General features: G+C 38.4%; 1 protein-coding gene across 3 annotated transcripts in view; it reads left to right on the plus strand.

Annotated features, from left to right (window-relative positions):
* ankrd55.S (ankyrin repeat domain 55 S homeolog) overlaps positions 1 to 22,863 on the plus strand; it is a 41,576-nt gene that overhangs the window by 7,888 nt on the left and 10,825 nt on the right. For all 3 annotated transcript variants that reach the window (XM_041580569.1, XM_018240976.2, XM_018240977.2), the window contains exons 2-7: positions 4,845 to 4,964; positions 10,423 to 10,553; positions 13,854 to 13,963; positions 19,031 to 19,091; positions 19,915 to 20,043; positions 22,268 to 22,452. In XM_041580569.1, coding sequence (XP_041436503.1) covers positions 4,845 to 4,964; positions 10,423 to 10,553; positions 13,854 to 13,963; positions 19,031 to 19,091; positions 19,915 to 20,043; positions 22,268 to 22,452 — 736 coding nt within the window. The remainder of the gene's footprint in view (positions 1 to 4,844; positions 4,965 to 10,422; positions 10,554 to 13,853; positions 13,964 to 19,030; positions 19,092 to 19,914; positions 20,044 to 22,267; positions 22,453 to 22,863) is intronic.

The raw sequence follows: 22,863 nt of genomic DNA on the forward strand, positions 1-22,863 counted from the left end.
GTTCTTCTTGATAGTGAACCAGCCCGTATTTGTTAACGACATATACTACATACGTAATAACACCATGTGCAATATAAATATTACAAGCACTTGTGACTAGTGATGGGCGAATAAATTCGGCAGGCGTGAATGCAAGGCAAATTTCCTGCGTTTCGCCACCTCAGTAAAAATTCACGAAACAGTCACGTCAAACTGTTGCGCGTCAACATTATTCAGACGCCTATTGACTTTATCGTCTGAATTGACGCAGGCGCCCATCACTACTGGAAACGACAGTACTCTGGATACCACTTGTATAGCTATTATCTCAGTTGGACGGTTTAACAATATATTATGCGGCCCACTCGCTATGGCTCAATGCCCTTAACATACTACCTACGTGGCTTTGTTTGTCTCAAATATATGATTTTGAATAACTGCATTAGTTCTACGCTACTCTGTGCACTTGACCCAATATTTGAGATGTGAGTTGCAGTTCAGCGTGTCCCTTGTACTCTTTTCTATGTGTTCCTGTTTCTATTATTACTTTAATATTTTTTATTTCACCTTTTCTAGATTCTGATAGATACTTACTGATCACACTGCTGCCCTTTTTTTAATTTTTTTTAAATTTTTATTCTTGTTTTGTTTTAGTTTTGTGCAATATGGATTTTGATGGATATAGGGGTGGTCATATCATTCACAGTGACATCATGTCTGTTTTTCCCGCTACGGAGCGTTTATCTGTGTGTTTGACTTTGTTGCTTTGAAAACGGCTGTGGGAGCAACGAAACATCAACATCAGTCTCACTTTAATAAACATTGTTAATTGCTTAAAGGGGTGGTTCACCTTTAAGGTAACTTTTAGGGGCAGATTTATCAAAGGTCGAAGTGAAAATTAGAATTAAAAATTAGAATTTCAAGCTAATTTTTGTGTATTTCGACTAGGGAATAGTACAAATTTGATTCGAATATCATGTACTGTCTCTTTAAAATTTCAACTTTGACCATTCACCATCTTAAACCTGCCAAATTGCTGTTTTAGCCTATGGGGGACCTCCTAGAACCTATTTGGAGTCAATTGGTGGACTTTGGGAAAAACTTTGATTCGTACAATTCAAATTCGATTGAAAACACACCTATTCGATCGAAAACTGACCTATTCCGCCAAAAAAAAAACCTTTGATTTAATTTTGGTTGGTCTTTTTGAATTCGAATTTTGAAGTTTTTCAAATTCGAATTTCAAAGTTTTTCAAATTCGAAATTCAACCCTTGATAAATCTGCCCCTAAGTATGTTATAGAATGGCCAATTCTAAGCAAATTTTCAATTGGCTTTCATTATTTATTTTTTATAGTTTTATTGTTATTTGCCTTTTTCTTCTGACTCTTTGCAGCTTTCAAATGGGCATCGCTGACCCCATCTGAAAAACAAATGCTCTGTAAGACTACAAATGTATTGTTACCGTTACTTTTTATTACTCATCTTTCTATTCAGGCCTCTCCTATTCATATTGCAGTCTCTTATTCAAATCAATGCATGGTTGCTAGGGTAATTTGGACCCTAGTAACCAGATAGCTGAAACTGCAAACTAGAGAGCTGCTGCATAAAAAGCTAAATAACTCAAAAATCTTAAATAATAAAAAATGAAAACCAATTGCAAATTGTCTCAGAATATCACTCTCTCTACATCATACTAACAGTTATCTCAAATGTGAACAACCCCTTTAACCCCCTGGGAGTGCAGCTCCTTTTGCCTTCAATATTCGTCATCTTCAAAGCACAGAATTTGTTCTTAATGTAGTGTGCTAAGGTATACAGAAATACAAGGAGATGGTCAATGTATGAGCAAATGCAAGACAACGATATTATTATCAATTATCAGAAGTTCCAAGCAATGTGTTATGATTACAAGATGGTCTAGAAACAGGAGAAAAGTATGTGACCTTATACATAAACGCAAACATATCTACATATTTTAGCATTTAAATGAGTATCTTCAGTGTTTTCAGAACAAAAACATTTTTATACAGGTTTTTCTAGAAATAATGATAATCCTTTTAAATGACTTTTGTTTCTAGACTAGAACATTAATATGATCCTAAATTGCCTCTAAAATCGGTCTAGTTTCAGGCATAAAGGTTTGATAATTAAGTCAACTTATTAAAGATCCTCTCGAAATGTGTTCCTTGCGCAGTACTCAAGGCAATGCCATTTTCTTGCTAAGCCCCTTGTCTTACAGACTAGATCTGACAGATATTTTATGTATGATGTTGGCGACATGTAACTGACCTAGTTTCGGACATAAAGCAAAGTACCGTTCTCTTCCTCAAGCAGATCTATATTTAGAAAGCATCGAGAGACTACATATATAAGCTATTTATATCCTGGTTTAGATGCAAAGAGTTTAATTTTTTAATCCCTTTAGTGCTAATGGGCAAAGGTATCTTGTTAACAGAGACATAATTAATATGATGGACTACGTGCTACACTAATTAAACCTGTTTGTGCTCTTGTTGTTCTTGGAAGGATGATTATGCTTTAATAGGCTCCTAGTGCAATTAACCTTGGCTTTGGGTAATTTATATTTGTTATTTTTGCTTGCTATTGAATTATTGTAATTAGCAAATGTTATCTAATTCACTCTTTTAATATATGTGCAAGATTGCACCATTATGATTCAGTCCAGAATCAGCACGCACATGCTTGGGGGGCAGTATTCACTATAAAGTTGCACAATTTCTGCTCAGAGATAACGCATAATTTATATCCTGTGCATGTGGGCAGCTAGATTGAATTACAGACAGAGATAACGATAGATAAATTGCATCCCACCAGTGTCCAAGTGTGTTCAGATCATTAAAGGGGATCTATCGTGAAAATGAAAATTTTATATTAACTTCATCCCACTGAAATAAGACACTTTCTAAATACAATCAATTAAAAAAAATAATCAAGTTACTCTTCAGTATCTCACTCTCCATGCTGAGGTCTGGGTCAGATTTTGATTGACAGGTAGATCTAATACATCTTTTAGGGGGGCTCCCTTTCTTAGCAGATTAACTCAAATAACCAACTCCAGCACAAACAAAAGGTAACATAATAACAATGTCAGGAGCGCCCGATGGCGCTCCTGCCCACTTCGGTGGCAGATCCAAGATGGCAGTGCCCATGGCCGCCACGTGGGTTGTGGCGTCAGCATGCAGACTCGTGATGTCATTGCGCTGCGTCTGGAGCAAAAATTCAAAATAAATAGACATCGAGGTTACGGGTTCAATGCCTGATTATAGGTCACTCTTGCTAGTGTTCCTGGGTGCACTATAATTCCTAAATTGCTGAATACTGGACTTCTGATCCTCTGCTTTGTGCCTGACAACGACCCTAGCTGCCTGCCTTCTGAACATCTACCTGAATTCCTGACTACGTCTATTCTCGACCCCTTTGGTTACCATGAACTGGACTTTGTTATCTAGAGCTTCCTCCTTGGTCCAAACTCTGGCAAACACCCTGCACACTGAGAAACAGGATTTCCATCAGTGCCGGTTATTTTTAAAGAGTGAGCACCTGGGTTAAGGGTGCAACTGACTCCACCTACTGCATGAAGAGAGACAGGTTGTTTAGAGGGGGAGAGTGAAGAGTAACTTGATTATTTCATGAATGGCACAGGAAAATCAAAAACGAGACGCCGGCTAAGTTTTGCAAATTTTTTGCCATTTCGCAAATTTCACAAATTTTTTGGCGAAACGGCGCAAATTCGCCCATCACTAATTAATACATCTAATACAAAAATTAGTTGTGACAAAATGATCCCAGATAGGTCTCATAAATGTCAGATCTTATAAATGTCAGTAATTAAAAGAGTGAGCTGGCAACCCTGGATCCAACTCAGGTGACAGGAGGAGGAGAACGTGACCTACACTACATGACACTCTTTGTTTTTGTTGCTGTTACATTAGTCCTTTCCAGACTTGAAACTTCAAATTAGCACAGTATTTATTGCTATGCTACCAACCATTTGTAAGAAACTTAAGGGGCAAATTCACTAAAGCATGAAGCGCCTAACGCTAGCGTAAATTCACTAGCGAACTGGACCTACTCTAGCGCTACTTCGCACCCTTACACCAGGCGAAGTTGCGCTATGGCAAAGAGCGATTCGCCAGAAGCGAATACGCCCAAATTTGCCGCAAATAAATTCGCCCATCACTACTGAAAACCTATAAAACTGCAAAAGAAAGATATTCCAATTGTAAAAGAGACATCTGCCTTTGACTTCTACATGATTTTGACAGGGTTTTACCTGGAGTATTTTTTATTATTCAGAATTGTCACAATTTGGCACATAATAGATTCCACTCAGGCTATTTTTCCAGGATTTTGGCTTCAAAAAGCCTAACCCTAAAGGTCGAGGTTTAATAAATTGGCCCCATTTCCAACCACTTCCAAAGACATAACCCAACAAATATTGCATCATTTTATTGTTTACTTGCACACAACCTCCATTTACAAAAGTGCGGGATCCAAATGAAGACTGAAAAAAATCTCCATAGAATTTCTTTGCAAATACCTTTTAACATATTTGTTTACTTCTTTTAAGAATAAATTAATCATTATGTTTTCCAGTGGCAGCACCCCCATATTTTGATACAATTGTTTTGAGCTAAACGTTTTGATATTTAACCTAATTTAGCTGCCAAGCAATCTCTCTACTTTTCTACTATCACTTTCCATAAACTGGCGCCTCATTCTGTACAGATCTTTTTATTTTCCAATGTGTAATGGATAAAAAAAAAATGTGTCAAGACTGCAGTTTAAATTCTCTATGTTGTATTATAGTTTTGTTATATATTTAGTTCTTTGTGCTTCAAGGTGATTCAGAAGAGATTGACTTAACAGTGGTTTACCAAGCAGCGGCTAATGGAGATGTCAACACATTGACAGCAATCATCCGGGAAGATCCATCAATATTAGAATACTGTGACAATGAAGGTAAGAACGCAAAGAAACCTTCTTAGAATATACATTTTCCAGAAATGGCCCTGCCTGTCAAAGGGACAAGGCTCAAGTTAAAAGGAAAGAAATGACATAAGCTGGGATGTCCAACTGTCTGTCCAATAAAGGAGCACAACAATCAGAGCAAAGTTTGAAGAGCAAAAGGAGGACACATTTCCAGGTTTGTAACAGTAATGCAGTTGTGACCATATCTCAGTCAGTACAAGCAGCAAGGCTACAAGCAGCACAAAGGTAGAGTCTATATTTTTGTGCCAGCTGTAGGCAAAGTCAATACTGGAGTGCCAGCACAGCAAGGGCAATGACTCCTCCTAGCATTAGCAATAGCCAAGTGACTCCTGCGGCCTTTCAGGGGTCCTTGTTGCCTGAGGCAGCCTTTCTGATATCACATCGCTAGTGCAGAGAGCGCAATTGATTTTTTTTCTGCCCTTGGTAACTTACGAGCTGCAGCAGCGAGTCATGACATCAGTGCCCCTGAGTGACTCATAGAAAGGTTCTAGGCTATGGCATTTTCATTGGAGCTCAAGATGGCTATTCATTCTGGATTCCTGTCTCATGCGCCAGTGTAACATTTGACATTAGTATATTTTATAGTCACTGTCACCTAAAAAAATCTGTTATAGCTGCCTTAGTATCTATAGTTGTTTCTCACACTGGCACAACGTTTACAAGACATTTTGCTAAAGAGAGGTAAAGCCTTCAGCCCAATATAATTATAAATATCATAAAAACAGAACATTTTATGACTCCTTAAGCACCACACATTTTACCCCCATTGGCTCCCTCAGTTACAGGGGGAGGCACATTTATGAAGTGTCGAGTTTTTTTAAAACTCAAAATTCGACTAGTCGAAATGTATTCATAAAATCAAATTTTTTGATAAATCTTGAAAATCAAATTCAAAATGTTTTAAAAAAAATTGAATAGAGTTTGGATAACTCCCTAGTCGAATCTGACGTTTTGACCAAAAATCTGAAAATTCCAATTCTAACTTTCAAATCGACCCTTGATAAATCTTCCCCTAAATGTTGAGTACAAAGTGTACACCCTCACAACTGTTTACCTCTTTCCCCAGAAGGGATTACCATTACCAACCCTTTCTTTATTAAGGATAAAATGTAGGTGGGTGAGAAAAGTTTTTTTTTTTCTCGTCCAGATAACAAAACCACAATATCAAAATAAATGATAATTTGTGATTTTTTACATAATGATTTTAATTATAATAAACTACTCACATTTTTACTCTTTTTTTTTTTTTTACATTCATTCATGCCTTCAAAGGCTTAATGCTTGCTTCAAAACTCTCATTATGTGCCTTTAAAAAAGCTTATAAATATATGGAATTGTTTTCTTTTTCTCCATTATAACCTTAGCCATCTTAATATGCCCTCTGTCATCTCCTATTGTAAGTGAGGGCTCTGTCAGTTTTTCCTATGAATACAAGATTACAGTTGCATTTGGTAGCCTATACTACCTAGGATGACTGACAGCTGTAATTATTGTCTATTTTTATAGAGTTGTTATCTTTCTTGTAATCTCATTTTTAACCTTATACACATACTCGCAATTCACACACTTCGCACACTTATAAACGGTTTTATAGTTAATACTTTCGTATTCCCTAAACCTGGTAGAAGGACAAACAGTTGTTTGTTTGAATTCATATTTTTCTATATTCAATTCTTGGGTTTTTTTTCCCCTAAAAATGAACTTGCTGTGAATTCTGTAGCACTTCTTCCTAATGAGACCTGTGAAGAAGCATGCAAGTCTGGTTGTTGCTACACTGTTTTAAGAGACAATTGAAGTTAGTTGGAAAGTTGCTTAGAATGACATTTTCTATAATTAATTAAAATGTATTTTTTAGGTTTACATTCCCTTAAAGGGATCCTGTCATCGGAAAACATGTTTTTTTTCAAAACGCATCAGTTAATAGTGCTACTCCAGCAGAATTCTGCACTGAAATCCATTTCTCAAAAGAGCAAACAGATTTTTTTATATTCAATTTTGAAATCTGACATGGGGCTAGACATATTGTCAATTTCCCAGCTGCCCCTGGTCATGTGACTTGTGCCTGCACTTTAGGAGAGAAATGCTTTCTGGCAGGCTGCTGTTTTTCCTTCTCAATGTAACTGAATGTGTCTCAGTGGGACATGGGTTTTTACTATTGAGTGTTGTTCTTAGATCTACCAGGCAGCTGTTTTCTTGTGTTAGGGAGCTGCTATCTGGTTACCTTCCCATTGTTCTTTTGTTTGGCTGCTGGGGGGGGGAAGGTGGGGTGATATCACTCCAACTTGCAGTACAGCAGTAAAGAGTGATTGGAGTTTATCAGAGCACAAGTCACATGACTTGGGGCAGCTGGGAAATTGACAATATGTCTAGCCCCATGTCAGATTTTAAATCTGAATATAAAAAAATCTGTTTGCTCTTTTGAGAAATGGATTTCAGTGCAGAATTCTGCTGGAGCAGCACTATTAACTGATTCATTTTGAAAAAAATGTTTTATCCCATGACAGTATCCCTTTAAAATTTGTGACAATCAACATATAAGGCATTAGCTATAGCCAAAAAGAGCAAGGTTCTCATAGAATAGTTTGTATAATATAAGAGTACAGAAATGAAAGTGGTTAAAAGGCTAAATTAATTAGGAAGAATTGTAAATGCTTCAGAATTATAAAGAGTTAATACTATTCTTAGAAGACAAACAAGAAGGGTGAGAAATGAATTGGTATATCTTACTTGGTTAAGAAATACAGACAAATCCTGAGGGGTTGTATAAGCATATGAAGTCTGTGAATTGTGAATTTATGTGGAAGTTTAAAGATAAGATAGTGGTTGAGAAAAAAAATAAAAATAAGAGATGATTGCAGCTGTCAATCACATAGCTAGAATATGTTATCAAATGCATTTTCAATCATTTATACATAGGGAAAAGTGTCAGAGCCTCATTTAGAATAAGCCAGCACAGAGGGCATAATAAGAAGGCTAAGGCTATAATTGAGAAAAAGAACATATTCATTATATTTAGAAGCATTTTCAGTCCTTGCAAAAATTAAGGAATATGAAATATAGAAGGAACAACCAGAAATTGAAATACAGAATCTCATCCCACTGTTTTATATTCTTTTTATATGAGAGGCAGAAGGGGGTTGGTGATCATTTCTGAAGAAAGAGGCAACCAGTGGGAATAGGGGGTATAAGGTCAGGCTGGAAAGCATATTATACTGCATTTCATTTTTATTGTGTTTGAAGACGTTCCCAAAGCAAAACACTTTAGTGGTGCCTGTGGTTTGTTTTCTGAAGCCACTGCATAGAGGACACAAACCAGCATTATATGATTCAGTGGAACACTTTAAAAGGAGTGTCATGAATTTGCCAGTGACATTAATAGAAACCTGTGGGGGGTTTTTAGGCTAAATTAACTACGTATATTAATTCAGAATTTTTGGTAAAACACAAAGTACCAGTGCCACGGTACAGGGTTACACTCTATTAGGGATACACGGAATCCGGCCGAACCCCCGAACCCTTCGCGAAAGATTCGGCTGAATACCAAATCTGAATCTTAATTTGTATATGCAAATTAGGGGTGGGAAGGGGAAAACTTTTTTTACTTCCTTGCTTTATGACAAAAAAGTGATTTCCCTCCCGCCCCTAATTTGCATATGCAAATTTGGATTAAGTTCAGCCCGGGCAGAAGGATTTGGCGCAATCCTGGCCGAATCCCGAACCAAATCCTGGATTCGGTGCATCCCTACACTCTATGCAATGCCTGGCAACTTGCTATCTATACTAAATTAAAAAAAGTTGGCTCTTAAAGGGTCTAAGAGAACTGATAAGCTCTGTATAATGAGCCTCACATTGTCTTTCATGGCTTGTTGTATCTTGGACTTGTAGTTAGGAAGGGGTTTGGTTCGGGATTCGGATAGGATTCAGCCTTTTCCAGCAGGATTCGGATTCAGCCAAGTGCCTGGCAGAACTGAATCCTAAAAATCACATGAGTTTTGAACACATGCTGTGCGACACTTCTCTTTCCTCCCTCATTCCCCTAATTTGAATATGCAAATTAGGATTCAGATTCGGTTTGGTATTCGGCCAAATCCTAAAGTAGTGGATTTAGTATGACCCTAGTATTAACTGAAAAGGAGAATCTGTTTCAGTATATTTTCCCCTTTTCTTGCACATGCTTTGGATAGCTGGTGAGATAGGACCAAGTTTAAAATCCTTTACACCTCTCTGCACCATTTACTTAACAAATTAATCTTTTCTTCTAAGAATATGCTGAACATGTCATTGCTTTGCCCCTTCAAACATACCCTGATAGCACAAACATCAGTATAATATACAGTATATAATTATACTATATATGTAAGTTTTATAATGTACATTTTTATAATGTAAAACTGAGATGTAATAACAGAAAAAGCAAAAAGAAAATACAAAATTCAAAACTGCAAATTATCTGATTGACATTTCTTGAAGTAGAAGTTTATGAAAATATCTATTCATCGCCTTTCTGTTGTGGGATTTTGTCACTTTCAGTTATAAATGAGTTAACGTGTTAGGCTAACTGTGTTTGATTAATAAATAAACATAAGAATAAGGGCAATTATAATGTTGTTAGGTTCTCCATAAACAAGAATATATCCCTGTGATCTCAAAGAGAAGGGCAGTCTGTGCCAATGATTGCAGCACATGTCTATACATTTCTCCTAACATTGTATATTAGTAATATTATTAGTATGTATTTTGCCTATATATTGCACTTTTTAATTTTTTTGCAAAAAACACAGTTTAAGACATTGGTTTAAAAATAAGGAAGATCTTTGGATTGCTGGTGGGACCCTGGGATGTGGAGGCTGATGTTTAGTTCCAGTGTATGTTTGCTAGAAATGTTTATCTTTCAAGTGTTTCTTGGCACACAAGAAATGTATTTGCTGCAGGGCCATGTAACTTCTTTTTACACTTCTGGTACATATATATTTTAAGACTAGTTATCAGAGTAGGAGGTGCTTGCTGAAAATAGGCTTTAAAATCGTTGTTAAAATAAGTGTAGAAAACATATAGAATAAGTTACTGTTGCTCAAGCCATGTTCATAATGTGCATAAAAAAGGGGATACTTTGAGCCATGTGGGGATCCTGTCCTGTGTCTGGATCCAGAGACTGCATCGGCCTGGGAGCAGACATACGCAGCAAATATCAGAACCAAAATGCATATGTGTGTCTGCACCCAGGCCAATGCAGTGTCTCTAGGTTCAGACATAGTCGAGAGAGTATTCCAGTGAATCATCTGATTTTCTACCTGCATAAAAGAACAGCCCAATGTGGCACAAGCCTAAGGAAACGGATATAATGTAAACACTGATGTTTCTGAATATCTATATAAAAATGTTACCTTAAATCTTCTTTGTAATTATTTTCTTATTTCCATTTTTGAAGGTTGCACCCCCTTGATGCATGCAGTGTCGGGACGCCAAGTTGATACCGTCAAATTATTATTGAAAATGGGAGCAAATATTAACACTCAAGATGCCTGTGGGAGAACAAGCCTGTCTGTAGCAACGTATCTGGTAGGGTTGGTTTTATGATATATCAAATGGACATGGTATTCACAGCACCTTCATCAAGGAGGTTTATCCAGAAATCATAAACAACAATATCCGACATCTTCGACTTGGAGTTGTTGTTTAAAAAAATCATTTTTAGCCCTTGTGTCTTCAGTGCACAAAAATATGTTCTCATTTGCTGGAAAATCAAGTAGTATCTTTTAAAGCCCTATATAACCATACATCAGCTTTTTACTAAATCATCACTTCATCAGTTCAGGCCAATAAAACATAGTTGACCCCCCATAGTGACTGTTTGGTGAAAATGAAACACACAGTAGAGCTCTCCCCTGTTGCTTCAAGGTGATCTTTGGTGTTCCAAGATGGTACAGGGAATGGCTTGACTGAGCTTGGGTAGTGCCTCTGTCTGAAGTGAGCCTCTCGAACTCCGAGATTAATTGATTGTTTAAAAGAAAAAAGTCTGACCAAACTGGAATCCACAATTTGACCGTATTTATTATTACAAAAGCACGATTTAGAGGGTTAAGTCCAAATTTTTCTCAATATTTTCTACTACACACTCCAATCAAATCCGCTCGGTTTTTTGCACTTATTTATTATTACATTTTCTTAAAAATTTGCTTTGTGGGGAAAAAAATCAGATTTTCATGGTTTTTCTGGATTTTTCATAAGGTTTTCAAAAAATTTTCAGACTTTTTGCAGCCTTGGTGTTTTTCCACTAAAAATTTAGATTTTATAGTAAAATAAAACTAAAAAGTTTTTAGCATTTGGACTTTAATAAGTAACCTCCTTAATGTGTGTATCTATAAGACTGCTGGGTGATGTAGTCCCTGTGACTTCCATTACAGTAAAAAGGATTTAGTTAATGCTTTAACCAGCAGGAAGGAAGGGATTCTCAAGCCAATCATCAGGGGGACAGTCCAATTAACATACAAGGGGAAAACACAGTGTGCAACATGCTTAGAGTTGTTTCCTACTGTTCCCTGGAGGAAGTTGTTTTCAAGAGCCTAGTGTGATCCAGGAATGCAGCATGTCAGCCATTTTGATAAAGAGAAAGCAGATTCACATCTACCACTGCCAACACTTAGGGCAGAGACACACGTGAAGATTCAGGGAGAATCTAATCGCTTCTTTTTAAGGCGACTAATCTCTCCGAAAAGCCTTCCCCGTCGGCTAGAATCTAAATCGCCAGTGGGATGGCACGCGGAGCACTTCGTTTCCCAAAGTCGCCTGAAGTTTCCTCATAAGGAACAGCCCCTTGTGGTTTCCTAATGAGTAACCATTTGAAGGGGGTGGACGTGACACCTAGTAGTCTATGTAGTTGGTATAGAGCAGTGATCCCCAACCAGTAGCTCGTGAGCAACATGTTGCTCTCCAACCCCTTGGATGTTGCTCCCAGTGGCCTCAAAGCAGGAGCTTATTTTTGAATTTCAGGCTTGGAGGCAAGTTTTAGTTGCATAAAAACCAGTTGTACTGCCAAACAGAGCCTCAATGTTGGTTGACAATCCACATAGGGGCTACTAAATGACCAATCACAGCATTTATTTGGCACCCCAAGAACATTTTTCATGCTAGTGTTGCTCCCCAACTCCTTTTACTTCTGAATGTTGCTCACGGGTTCTAAAGGTTGGGGATCCCTGGTATAGAGGCTGATGTGTCTCTTCTTCAACCAAAAAACCCAGGTGGCGCTACTATGTAGTACAGGAAAATGTTTGTGGAGGTCAACTACCCCCCCTGAAATTTGTCTCTGGTTAATGTATTTAAACTCAGACAGGGGGCGAGACCCAGTCCAGACCACCTGCATCTACCTTAGTAAAAAAGGACTTTTTAATTAGTATAGGGGACTGAAGATGAACATAAAGCAATTTAGGGAGGAGTATCATTTTTATAATTGCCCATAGGGCTTAGTAATAGAGATTCCCACACTCTAATTTTGGTCACTATTATGGCCATCATTAGCTGCACATTTACACTGTATAATTAAAAAATGGGCAGCTTTACCACTACTCCCAGGTGGGACTGGGTTACCACAGGAAATGGTAAGTTTGGTAATTCCACCTGTGTCAGTGGTTTATCCACCTTAAAGAGTGCAGATTTGAAAGCACTAGTGACCAGTCCCAAGAGGTGTGCAAATCTGGAGTCAAAACTCTGTAAGGAAGGCCCTTGATCTCCCAGATATACTAGGGTGTTGTCTGCATACAACTGTATTTGTTCCTCTCTACCCCCAGCCGCTACCCATGAGGTTGGGGTGTTGGAAGATTGCTGGGGGAATGGCTCCATAATTAGGGTTATGAGGAGTGGGGACATGGGGCAGCCCTGTCTCGTGCCTCTTCTGAGTGGGAACTGTTTGGAGCCAGAGCCATTTGTTAGCATATCCATTTACAATAGGGGGGGGCAAAGTTAAAGCCTTCTAAGACTGACCACAGATATGGCCATTCAACCCTATCAAATGCTTTAGTTTTATTTTAGGCAGCTACTACCCTTTGACAGAGACTGTCATGTTCAGTGGCTAGGTTCAAGTAGAGCCTCCTGATGTTAAGGGCAGTTGCTTTGCCTGGCATAAAGCCAGTTTAATCATCTGATATTACTGTGGGGATGACCTTGTTTATTCTACATGATAACATTTTTGCTAATATTTTAATATCAGATGACAGCAGGGAGGCATCCATATGTGTGGGATCTTTACCTGGCTTATGCAGTAACACTATGGAAGCTTTGTATAAGGAAGTTGGGAGGCATTCTTCCCCTGTGACACTTTACAGCATTTGAAGGAGATATGGGTCTATGATTTCTTTAAACCTTTTATAAAGTTTGATGGGAAACCTATCTGGGCCAATTCAACAAGACCTTTTGGCCTATGTAGGGTGAGGATCAGTGGTAAACAGTCTAAGTACAGTTGCTCTGGTAGCCCTGGAGCTGTAAAATTTCCCAATGTGTTGTAGCTCTGTCTGCACAATATTAGCCATCTCCCATCAGCAGCAAAAGGGGTGATACTATGTTTTCCTCTTTTTAATCTCGTTGAATTTAGAGAGTGGCTATTGCACCTCTAGTGAGTAATCAGGGTACAGTGCAATATTCATAATGTCAAAATGTAGCTTTTGGTGGCCTTTGACGGCCATGGCAAGAATTTTGTCTCTATCGCTGGCATTCAGCAAGAGGCCGGGCTGGGGTTCCCGGGGGTGGCATGCACATGGGGACAATGGGACATGGTGGGCCCCCTCCATGCAGAAGGTTGCAGTAAGGGATAAATGCTTTGTTCTGCTTATTAGTATGCAGACTCATGTCATATGTTATATTTTACAGGGATGGCTAGAAGGCTGCATAAGTCTACTCAGGAATGGAGCCAAGCAGAATATTCCAGATAAAAATGGTCGACTTCCATTGCATGCAGCCACTGCCGAGCCTGATGCCAGGTATATGCTCTGCTACAAATTGGTGAATTGATAACTTGTCATGAAAGAAAAAATGTCTGGGCCTTCTTTGCTGGTGTCAAGAACAACCTTGACCCAAATAAGCTAAATGCCGTTATATAAAATATACAAGAAGACGGAGTGCAAATCTTATCTTTTAACTCATATCTCAGTAAATGTTGGCACTTTCTACTTGTCATTGTCTAGGTTGGGCAGTCCCAAATTGCAGTTTCAGAAGGACTGGAGAACATTTGGGTGCAACTAGGTTTAATGCTTAACTACAGAGAAACATTCTGCATACACTGCAATACTAAGAGCAAACCGTGTCCTTAAAATGGGCATAACTTTTGACTAGGAAAATTGTTTTGTTTTTTTTGTTAATCTTGATTGACAAGCAATATTACATATTATGTATACAGATATGGGATCTATTATCTGTTATGCTTTGGACCCTAGAACAAAGAATTTCATGTTTAATAGATGACAATTTCCCTACTTTATAACTCTCTAGATCAGGGGTCAGCAACCTTTACTATCAAAAGAGCCATTTTGCCCCTCTCCCACTAAAGAAAAATAGTCTGGAGCCGCAAAACATAACGCAGCTTATAAACTTTTTTAACCTTTTTTTAATTTTAACTGTTACAACAACAAAATACAACAAACAGAAGTGCATTGTGTATATGCAGGGCTACTTTGAAATAAATTAAACACTGAATAGCCCTATTAAATGCTAGTGTTCTCATCTGTTTAATGTGACTTCTGTTTCTGAATCTCCATGATGATCGTCTCTCTCTTGTCTTGAGTGTGTGACCGCAGTAAGGACCATGATGAAATCATCTTGCTGTGGCTCCTGGGACGTCTATACAGCCCTCGCACCTGCTGGCGGCTTCTTGAGTGTGCTTACTGCGGTCGCACACTCAAGAAGCCACCAGCAGGTGCTAGGGCTGTAAATACGACCTGACAGGCAAAGCCGCAAGACTGAGCCGCAGCAAGCAGGATGAAGAGCCACATGCGGCTCTAGAGCCGCAGGTTCCCTACCCCTGCTCTAGATAATGGGTTTCTGGATAATCCCATCTGTATATAAATAAGCAATATAAATAAGCACATATGGAATGTTTCTTATTTCTTTAAAGTGGCCATATACATAACAATTGCAATCTTTCCTGTGACCATTGGTCGCAAGAAAGATTGTATTTTCACTACCAATAAAAAGAGATGAATTGTCAGATATGAATTGTCAGATAATACAATTCTATGGCTAGCAGGCAGTTCAGCACTAACCCTTGGCTAATGTTAGCGCACCACTAGTGATGGGTGAATTTATTCGCCAGAATATAATAATCTATGAATAAACATAAATACACAGCTAAATAATGCTCCCTGTGCCGAAGTGTTTTACATAACATATATAAAAACAATATAGAGCCTATACATACAGTAGTTTCCCTTTAAAGGGACAGTTCAGTGTAAAAATAAAAAATGGGTAAATATGCAGACTGTGTAAAATAAAAAATGTTTCTAATATAGTTAGTTAGCCAAAAATGTAACGTATAAAGGCTGGAGTGACTGAATGTCTAACATAACAGAACAAAACCAAACTTCTTGCTTTTCAGCTCTCTAACTCTGAGTTAGTCAGCGACTTTAAGGGGAGTCACATGAGACATAACTGTTTGGTGAGTTGGCAATTGATCCTTCAAAAGCAAACAGTTATGACCCATGTGTCCCCCCATCAAGTCACTAATTGGTTACTGCCTGGTAACCAATCAGTGGAAACCAGTGGAAACCTGAAAAGCAGGAAGTAGTGTTCTGACTATTATGTTACACATCCAGTCACTCCAGCCTTTATACATTACATTTTTGGCTAACTAACTATATTAGAAACATTTTTTATTTTTATTGCACAGACTATCTATATACCCAGTTTTTATTTTTATACTGAACAGTTCCTTAAAGAACGTGTACTACATAATAGAGGTTGTTTGGCTTGTAAAAATCTGTTTGAATACTTGATATATTCAATGTCATTTTAGAATAACACTACCACTCACATTATTCATTAATTGCATGAAACATTCACACACAACAAACCCAAGTAAAAAACATGTTAATTACCTCCTCCCACTGGATTATTATGTTTTTGGAATCTGAGAATTCTGGAAGGCTTTTATTTCACGTTCACTGTGGTTTAAATGTATTAGCTGTAGGTGCTTTAAGGTGCTATTCTTTTGGCATGTCTCCCTAGGCCCCCATTATGATCCAACCCGAATGTTCATGTGCCCAAAAATGAGCATAAAGTGAAGGGAGAAGGCTCACTGTGCTGCCTGGACTTGATGCTTGTTCTAACAGAACTAAACTGTGTTGTGACGGTCTACAATTCCCAGAATATATTGTACTGTAAGGGCACCCTTTCCCACTGAAATAAAGGCAACCTAACTTAAACGGTCGATTGGACCCTTAATATAAACATCATGTTTTCAAATACATGCAATGACCAATCCACTGGTGTCTGCTTTAGGGAAAAGGAAATAAAATAACTTGTGTTTACCTACTAATCCCCAAGAGTAGGGGTCCTAGTAATACACTGGTTGAATTCTAACTAAGCAGACCTTCCCCTAACTAAGGGATTCTAGACTTGCCACATGTCCTGTACAGGTACAGGACCTGTTATCCAGAATGTTAGGGACCTGGGTTTTTCAGGATGATGGATTGTTCCATAGTTTGGATCTTTATACCTTAAGTCTACTAGAAAGTTATCTAAAGGAGAAGGAAAATCATCTTGCACTTGGGGTGCCAAATGTTAGGCACCCCAAAGTAAAGGTATTTACTTACCTACTGTATAACCCCCGGGCCGGTGCTCCTATCAGCAGAAAACTGCACCAACCCGGGGTAATTCCTGTGAGCACCACGGAACGATCCTCTTCCGGCTTCTTCTTTCTTCAAAGAAGACGCATGCACAGTTGAACAAAATAGCTGACTTTTTAGTTAAAGTTTGGCTTTTCGCTCTACTGCGCATGTGCAGCCACGCAAAGAAAGAGGAATACGGAAGAGGATCTCTCCGTGGTGCTCACTGGTATAACCCCGGGCAGGTGTAGTTTTCTGCTGATAGGAGCACCGGCCCGGGTTTCAGGTAAGTAAATACAATCACTTGGGGGTGCCTAACATTTGGCACCCCCAAATGCAAGATCATTTTCCTTTCTCCTTTATGCATTAAATAAACCCAATAGGCTGGTTTGTCTCCAATACGATGATATCTTGGTTTGGATCAAGAACAAGGTACTGTTTTATTATTATAGTTAAAAAAAATTATTATTTTGATAAAATGGAGTTTTCTGGGAGACAGCCTTCCCATAATTTGGAATTTTCGGAATATTAGGTCCTGTACCTGTATCGTAGTGGCCACTGGTAAAAAAAATGATGTTATCCAAAGAGAAATTTTATAAAAGACAAGAGGCTAGTATCTTTTGTGCCAAACTTCGAACCAACTTCTTGTTTTTTAGGGGTGCTGCTTCCCCATCCATATAACCCTCTATTGACAACAAGGGCAAGTGATCAGCTACTAGTGCCAAAATGGGATTGAGCAAAAACTCACACAACACCTTTTCATTATAAACCATTTAAAGGCTGTTAAATAATTTATTTTTATTTCATAGGAAACAGAGCAACCCTGTGCATGGGTTATTTCTTATAGAGCATTTGAAATTTGGAAAAAATGTGTATATGCCTGTTTAGCTAGATCTGCAGTTCAGCACGTTCTGAGTCAACAGAGCTAGACTAAATTGTATGACAGATGAGACACAGCGTGGAAAGTAAATTGCCAGATATGTCAGTTGCTGGGAGAGAGGTAGGTGTTAGGCATGGAATCGCGTGCCTTGTGTTTACTGGTGGCAGTGTGGGAGTACATGACAGCAGGGACTTGTTCTTGATTTAATTTGAAGCAATTGTTCACAAAAGTGACTGTTTAGTACAGTGTTCTGGGGACAGACAGCCAATAACAATCGCATTAAAGATCCATATTTGATCTACGACAAGCAAATAAATGACCATGTTATAAATACTGCCAATAAAACAATCCAATACATTACATAGTTATATAGTGAGTTAGGTTTAAAAAAAAAGGCACATGTCCATCAAGTTCATCCTTCTATTGGGGCAATGTAATTTTGGTCTTTACCGCAAAAATTGCTCGCAATGCAAATAAATAGTAAAGAAATTGCGGATTTTATAGATTGTGCTCAGTGTCTGTAATAAAACGTCTTAATGAAAAAGTTGTTACGTTTGCTCCAAAACATTACACCACCAAAAATTTATGCCACCTTAAATGTACAATTAAGATTTGCAATGCAATAAAGTCTAATGAACAATATTACATTGTGACTTTTGCACATTTTTATTCCTTTTTGTGTGCAAATGTGTGGCAAATGTAATTACATTTCACCGAATCCAATATTTTGGATTTTTGCTGAAACCCCTGTATCCTTCGCGAAAGATTCGGCCAAATACCGAACCAAATCCAAATTTGCATATGCAAATTAGGGGTGGGAAGGGGAACACTTTTATACCTTCCTTGTTTTGTGGCAAAAAGTCACGAGATTTCCCTCCCGCCCCTAATTTGCAAATGCAAATTTGGTTAGGCCGGGAAGGATTCGGCTGAATCCTTCCCCGAAACGCGTACCAAATCCTGGATTCAGTGCGTCGCTATTTGTAAGTGAATATAGTGCTGCCATGTGTAAGATAGATAGATAAAAATAAATAAAGAACACTTACTGCTTTGTGGACCATATTGTGTAAATTAGTTATAGAATTCTTTGTAGCATGTCTATTGTACCATCTGTTCAACTCCCAGTCCCTGCCATACCTAATAAATTAGCAAGGGAAAGTTGATTCGCCCTGTATCGAGTTATTATCTCCACTAGATGGGGCAACGTCTCAATAAAAAACAATAATTAAATGATAAAAACACTGATGTTTTATGTATATTTTATGCAGTTATAAAACTGTTGGGTTTGTTTGTTTTTTATTGCATTTATATGCATAGATTTGCTTGCAAACAGGTCCTGTCTCATTTTACAGACTCCTAGCGGTCTTGTTGCAGCAGTCGACTCTGAGTGAGATAAACCATCAGGACAATGAGGTGGGTATGTCTTTAATAAATAAGAAAATAAAAAGTGAAAAAATTGGTTCAATTTTCATGTTAGAATGATACTTGGCTTGTTTAAACATGGGAATCAAGTGATTAGATTAAAATTGTTTTTGCAACCCAGCGATGCAACTATAAACAGTAATAATAACAGTTAACAGTTAAACAGTTAATAATAATAGTAGTAATAGTGAACTCCACAGCTGTTCTGTATACTTATTGTGGGGCACATTTACTAAGGGTCGACTATCTAATTAACCCTCGATATTCGACCATCGAAGTAAAATTTACCGCATTCGAAGGATTTTAATCCATCTATCGAAGGATTTTCCTTTGATCAAAAAAAGCTTAAAAATCTTATGGGGACCTTCCCCATAGGCTAACATTGGTGCTCGGTAGGTTTAAAGTGGCGAAGTAGGTAGTCAAAGTTTTTTTTAAAGAGACAGTACTTCGATTATCGAATGGTCGAATAGTCGAACAATTTTTAGTTCGAATCGTTCGATTCGAAGTCGTAGTCAAAGGTCGAAGTAGCCTATTCGATGGTCGAAGTACCCAAAAAAATACTTCGAAATTCGAAGTATTTTATATTCGAATCCTTCACTCGAGCTTAGTAAATATGCCCCTGTGTGTTCAGGGGTATTGGAATAAAAGATGCACTGTTTGCCCAACCCATAACAATCGATCAGATGTTTTCAAACAGGTAAACAGTAAATGCTACCTGTTACAGGTGACTAGACCTATAGCAATCTTTGCATTGTACATTACATTGCCACAATTCTTCATTGTGTTGAAGTGTAAATTATTTATCACATTTCAGGGAATGACATCGCTTCACTGGGCCGCGTTCCATAACCGACCTCAGCATGCGCAAGCTCTACTGCAAAAAGGAGCCGATCCCACTCTGGTTGACAAAGATTTCAAAACGCCTCTCCATTGGGCTGTCCAGGTACATTGTCACATGCTCTCATCCTATATTGTCTACTCTAGACTAACCTTCTAACTGGCCTCCCTAACGCCAATCTCTCCCCACTATTGTCTATGTTAAATTCTGTTGAAAGAATTCTCCTTCTCTCAACCAAGAGGGCACAGGCTTAAATTATTATCATGGCTTCCTATATAATAAAGAATAACTTATTCTCATAACCTGCAAAGCCCTTCTGGCCAACTCGTCCTCTCCACAGAGCAACCACTTGGTTGCACCCCCACTACTACGAATGTTTTCCACCTTAAACCTTTCTGTTTTGTTGCTACTTTCATTTGGAATACCATCCCTGAATTTCTCTGGAAAAAATCATCTATTAATCTCTTCAGAGACTACTTCTTAGAGCATGTGACCCAGTCCTGCCCTGGGCCAGATTTAATAACTGTGCATCCTTAGGTCACCCCCTGAACCCTACCTGCCCCCCAGCCAGCACTTACTCTCAGCTGCTTGCACAACTTTCCAAACACCACAACATGACGCCCATTCATCAATGCTGGAGCCCTCTCCAACCACTTCACTGAGATCTTCTTCACTGGGGACTGGGTGAGTAGACTGGGTTGTAGAATTTAATACCTGTCAAAAAATTCCACCCAGTCCCCAGTGCAGCTGTGGCATTGCCACCCCAGCCTTCTGCTGCCCTAAACTTGGGACTTTTTGGCCTGAACACAGACCCGGGCCTTGTTCTGCCACTTATAATGTAGTGTCAACCACTGTAACCTTCAGCACATTATATATTATTTGTGTCTATAAATAACCCACCCACTTAGATTGTAAGCTCTAGGGGGCAGAGATCTCCTTTCTTTGATTCTTTGTTCTATGGATGTATTTCTCCGCTGTACAGCGCTGCATACATAAGTAGCACTATATAAATAAGAATATACTACATATACTACTTATGTAGAGGTGGAAATGGAAACCGTGTGAATCGATTAGTTGGCCAAGAGAGAAATTATGCAAAGAGAATAAAAGGGACCTAGAGCTTTAAAAGAAACTAAAAAAAAAGAGGTAATGGAGAAGAATAATTTCCATTTCAGGAGACAATAAAAGAGAGATCTGAAAGTTACAGGAAACCCATGACATAAGTGTGTCACAAAGGCCAAGAGACTGTAAAGACTTGAGGAGGATTTGTTCGTCAACAAAGTAAAAAAAAACTCCTGATAGATCTAAGAGCATTAAGGGAAGTGGTTTTAAAATTTGCAACAAATTTGCTAGAAATGTTGCAATAGATTTCAGTGGCATCTTTGTTCATATTTATGCCATACACGACCCATGTTGGCCCGGAAATATCAACATTTTACAAAGTCTGTTAATACTACAGAGAAATTAACAGACAAAATCTTATTATATCCTAAAGCAGACCCACTCAGTTAGCGGCACTCTGCCGGTGACTAGTTAACTTAGAACCCTGTGACTTATAGTTAAAGGGATTCTGTCATGGTTTTTATTTTTAAACACCACCGTTTAAACTGCTAATAATTCACTCTACCATGTAAAATGTTATTCCTCAATCAAGAAGTATATATTTTTTTAGTTGTAATATTGGTGTGTAGGTGCATCTCAGGTCAAATTGCCTGGTCATGTGCTTTCAGAAAGAGCCAGCACTTTAGGATGGAACTGCTTTCTGGCAGGCTGTTGTTTCTCCTGTTTAATTCAATTGAATGTGTCTCAGCGGGACCTGGATTTTACCAATGAGAGCTGTTCTTATATCTACCAGGCAGCTGTTATATTGTGTTAGGGAGCTGCTATCTGGTTACCTTCCCACTGTTCTGTTGTTTGGCTGCTGAGGGGGAGGGAGGGGGTGATATCACTCCAACTTGCAGTACAGCAGTAAGGAGTGACTGGAGTTTATCAGAGCACAAGTCACATGACTGGGGGCACCTGGGAAACTGACAATATGTCTAGCCCCATGTCAGATTGCAAAACTGAATATTAAAAAATCCAATCGCTCTTTTGAGAAACGGATTTAGTGCAGAATACTGCTGAAGCAGCACTACTAACTAACGCATTTTGGAAAAAAAACATGTTTTCCCATGATGGATGCAAAATAATGTGCATTTCTATTGTTTGGTAAATATCCATACAATTATTTTGTTGGTCACCAGAAATGTTTTTGTATGTGTTTCCTGATTTCCTCCTTGTATGCAATCGCACCCTGGTCAACCCCTGCCTTGTGTTGATATAATTTCAGAGTGGAAATAGGATCCTTTGTTCTATCATCCTGGACAACCAGCAAGGCCAGTCAACAATCAACTATGATGATGAAAATGGGAAGACATGTATGCACATAGCAGCTGCTGCCGGCTACAGTGATATTATCTGTGAACTTGCCCGTGTCCCAGAATGCAATTTGCAAGCTCTTGATGTTGATGATCGGTAAGAATTTATGTTGAACCTTCGGCACCCTTGCTCTTCAATCAGGGAAAATATCTTATTTACCTTCTTGACCTCTTCTGTAAACCATAGACTCACAATCTCAGCCCTGCTCTTATTATTTTAGATATACTTATCATATGCACAATATTAAGATTTGTCAGAACTGAATCCACCATTTGTTAAATCCGAATCCAAGACTGCATATGCAAATTACAGAAAATATGGGGAAACCATCATCAAAAAAAAATATTTTAGGCTGAAGTTTGAATTTGGTTCAGCCAGGCAAACAGATTTGGCCAAATCTAAATCCTGCAAAAAGGGGTTTGATTTTCCTGAATTCTGACGAGAAACAGGAATTCGGTGCATCCCTAAATTATTGGGGTTGAAGTTGTTTGTCATCTGACATTCAGG

Source organism: Xenopus laevis, chromosome 1S (genome assembly GCF_017654675.1).
Source record: "Xenopus laevis strain J_2021 chromosome 1S, Xenopus_laevis_v10.1, whole genome shotgun sequence".
NCBI lineage: Eukaryota > Metazoa > Chordata > Amphibia > Anura > Pipidae > Xenopus > Xenopus laevis.